This window comes from Limulus polyphemus, unplaced genomic scaffold (assembly GCF_000517525.1).
Source record: "Limulus polyphemus unplaced genomic scaffold, Limulus_polyphemus-2.1.2 Scaffold4828, whole genome shotgun sequence".
In the NCBI taxonomy this organism is placed as follows: domain Eukaryota; kingdom Metazoa; phylum Arthropoda; class Merostomata; order Xiphosura; family Limulidae; genus Limulus; species Limulus polyphemus.
This window is the reverse complement of record NW_013670438.1, coordinates 67,022-70,862: the sequence shown is the minus strand read 5'-3', so window position 1 is coordinate 70,862 and position 3,841 is coordinate 67,022. Positions and strand designations below refer to the sequence as shown.

Sequence of the window (3,841 nt, the reverse complement as noted above, 5' to 3'; positions counted from 1 at the left end):
TTCCGGGTGCCTCCGGCTTAAAAACCGGTGTTGGAGGGGTCGACATGTTGGAATTGATATTGATGCTTTGAAGACGCTTGTTGAGTCTAAATCAAGGCAACACACTCGTCAAATGGCCCTGAAATTGCATGTCTCTCATGAAACCATACGTAAACATCCAACGAATATGGGAAAACTCCATAAAGAAGGTGTTTGAGTGACTCACGAACTCTCCGATGATCATCGTTTCCAGCGTGTAAACGTTGCTTCGTCTCTTCTAGCGCGTAAAGCGCTTGAACCATTTTTGGACAGAATTGACACCGGTGATGAAAAATGGGTTCTCTATGCGAATATTAAACGCCAAAAACAATGGCTCAGCCCTTGAGAAAAACCACTTCCAACCCCAAAACCTGGACTTCATCCGCAGAAAGTGATGCTTTGCATTTGGTGGGTCATCAAAGTAGTAATTCATTTCGAACTACTCAATCCACGGCGAACTGTCAATGTAGAGATCTATAGTCAGCAACTGGAACGTTTAAATCAAGCACTTCACCAGAAACGCCCTTCACTTGTCAATCGGAAAGGTGTTCTTCTTCTCCACGACCATGCACGTCCACATGTGGTACGTTTGATGCAACACAATATTATGGAGTTGGGCTGTGAAGTTCTCCCCCACCCACCATATTCTCCAGATATGGCACCATCAGATTACCATCTTTTTCGTTCGCTGCATCACCATCTTAATGGGAAAACGGATGCAAATGTGGAAGGTGTTAAAGAGGACATCGACATGTTTTTTGCTTCAAAGCCAAGTGATTTCTTTAATCAGAGCATTAACAACCTGATTTGAAAATGGGAAAGCATCATCGATAAGAATGGAGACTATTTCATTTAAAAAAATGTTTTGTTTTGATATATAAGTTGTTCGTCTCTATTCATTTTAAAAAATACGACATTAATTTCTTGACGCCCTAATATATATACAGGCGACCAAGTGAGGGCAAGTTAAGTTAGCAAAAATTTAGTTAGTGAAAGAAAACGTGAAGTTAGACAGCGTGTGAATTATTAGCCTTAACGCGTGATTTCTTTGGTGTGTTTCACAGCTGTATTGTAACAACAGAGATAGGAAAAAATAATTTGTCTTGTCAGTTGGATTTTAAAGTAACTGAGCTAGCCTGTGTGGACTTTTGATGAAAAAAAAAGACAACTATTTAAAGTTCTGGATACAACTGTGGTAACCAACAAAAGAAGTTAAATAAGAAAACCTTAAGTTAATGAAACTGAAGTTAGACTGTGTGATTATTAGTTTAGTCGTAATGAGCGCTATTTTAAAGTGAGTTTCACAGTTTAACACAGAATAGGATTATAATTTGTCTTGTCAAACGGTGTTTTAAAGTAATTGAACCCGTCTGTGTGGACTTTGACGAAAATGAGACAATTACTTAAAGTTCTGGATACAACTGTGGTAACCCATGGGGTAACGTAAGTGAATTTATCGCAGATTGTGCAGTAAGAAACAAAGTAGAGAAAAATAATTCGTTTTGTCAATTGGATTCTAAAGTAACTGATCTAGCCTGTGTGGACTTCTGACAAGAAAAAAGATATATTTAGAGTTTTAGATACAACTGTGATGTCCTATAGTGAGAAGAATTTTGTTACATACATTTGACTTGTTTTGAATATATTATTTTAAAACAAGTGGATTGTGTGCTCGTTTATTGTTCGAATTAATCGCCAACAAATCACAGACACCTACTGTAAAGAATCCGGCCCTATAAACTGACAACGTTAGATTATTTCATATTATTATTATTATCTAATTATATCTTGTAAGATCCAAGAAATACGTTTTATTACAAGCAATAAGCTCTTAGATGTGCGAATGATCCGCAGATACGTTATCGGGTCATCGATTTGTCAGAAATATATATTTCTTTCTCCATCAGATATTAAATAAACCATATTGAAACCAATGTGTATATGTGTAGTACTAGATTAATTTCTGTTACCAGATGTTACTCAAGTCATATTTGCAGATAAAAGTAAGTACTATAAATGTGTGTATGTAAATTTTAATTGAAAATATACTAAATGTACAGCATTACGAGTTTTAATCTTAAATTCTTCCGTTGCTCCCAAAATTAGCTCCTCAACCTGGGGTCGTGGGGGTGCTATATAAGAGTAGTGGGTTAAATCCCACTATTTTTTCAGACAGTAGTAGCCAAAATGTTGGTGATGGTTGATTAGCTATACTCCCTATAGGGGTGTGACATGTTCTGGTGGTTAGAGCAATCGATTCGCAATTTGCAGGTCAGGGGATCGAACCCCATCACCAAACATGCTCATCCTTTCGGTTGCTAGGGTGTTATAATGTGACGTTCAATCCCACTTTTCGTAGATATATAGTAATGCAAGAGTTGGCGGTGAGTTGTATTGACTAACTACTTCCTGTTTAGTCTATTTTTTGAAAATTAGGGATGGCTTTGTGAAATGACCCCAAGTAGCTTTTTTGCGAATTTCGACAACAAATCTTTCCTCAGTCTATCAGTTCACCTTTAGAAACGACCATATGCAGACAGCTCTTGAGTGGCTTTGAGCTAAGATAAAAATGTATATAAACCTAGAAATCGAGTCTAGGTTACAATTAATCGAAATAATACTTGTCTTAGGTTTCTTGTTTTGGTCCTTAACTATTTAGATTTAATTTTTAACATTTTACGCCAATCTTCGCGTCAGAATGTTAAGAAGTTCATCGTGATAAATGACTTTTTCCTTTGTTTAGGAAAACGTGTGGTAATGGTTTATGGAGTAACGTCATTTCTACATTCAAAGTTTTGGTTTTGAATTTCGCGCAAAGCTACACAAGGGCTATCTGCGCTAGCGTCCCTAATTTATCGGTGTAAGACTAGAGGGAAGGCAGCTAGTCATCACCACCCACCACCAACGCTTGGGCTATTCTTGTACCAACGAATAGTGGAATTGACCGTCAGATTATAACGCCTCTACGGCTGAAAGGGCGAGCATGTTTGGTGAGACAGGGATTCGAACCTGCAACCCCCAGATTGCTACATTGAATGACTCGTACATAAGCAGAAACTCCCTAATTTTCTAACGTGCATGTTTAGAACGTATCTCATCCCTTTTCTTGATATTCAACAAAATACTAGATTTATTTATTCGTATTTGTCCAATGAAACAGTACAAACGTTGCAGTATGAACTTACAACGGTAATATTTGACATGCGTTTTGGCCTTTTTTAATCTGTTACTACCAAAGTATATTTTGGAGCTTTACAAATAAATATTTTCCGCAGATACACAGTTGGTATCCCCCAATCAGATGTGACCACTGTTGCTTCGCTTCTGTCTCATTGGCTGTGCTATGCTAACAGTGCTGCCAATCCCGTCATTTACAATTTCATGAGCGGTAAGTACTAAAATCATCTTCAAAACAGGCTGACTCTCCCTGATCTATAAGATCTAAACTTCCATAAAGATGTTCTGGTTGTTTCGTATGTGAGTGATGTTTTTGTCAAGCTGTAAAAATGATTTTCATCTGTTTTGTTTATATGTGGTAAATGGTAAGGTTTTTGAATTGTGATTGTTTGTAGTTAAGCATAAAGCTACACAATGAGCTATCTGTGCTCTGCCCACCACGGTTATCGAAATCCTGTTTCTAGCGTTGTAAGTCCGCAAACATACCGCTGTGCCACTGGAAGATACAAATGTTGAGCTTCTAACATGCTCTCTGCCATTTTGATTCCACTTTACTGATGGCTTCTCTTAGATACATATAGGTTTATAATAATTCTAATTTACACAGTTGTAATATAAACAAATAAGGAATAAAAGGTTGAATAGT

General features: G+C 37.2%; 1 protein-coding gene across 1 annotated transcript in view; it reads left to right on the top strand.

Annotated features, from left to right (window-relative positions):
* Nucleotides 1–3,841, top strand: part of LOC106471741 (orexin receptor type 2-like) — a gene marked incomplete at its 5' end in the record, with an annotated part of 19,722 nt that overhangs the window by 11,454 nt on the left and 4,427 nt on the right. The window contains one exon of the mRNA XM_022400350.1: nt 3,294–3,406. Coding sequence (XP_022256058.1) covers nt 3,294–3,406 — 113 coding nt within the window. The remainder of the gene's footprint in view (nt 1–3,293; nt 3,407–3,841) is intronic.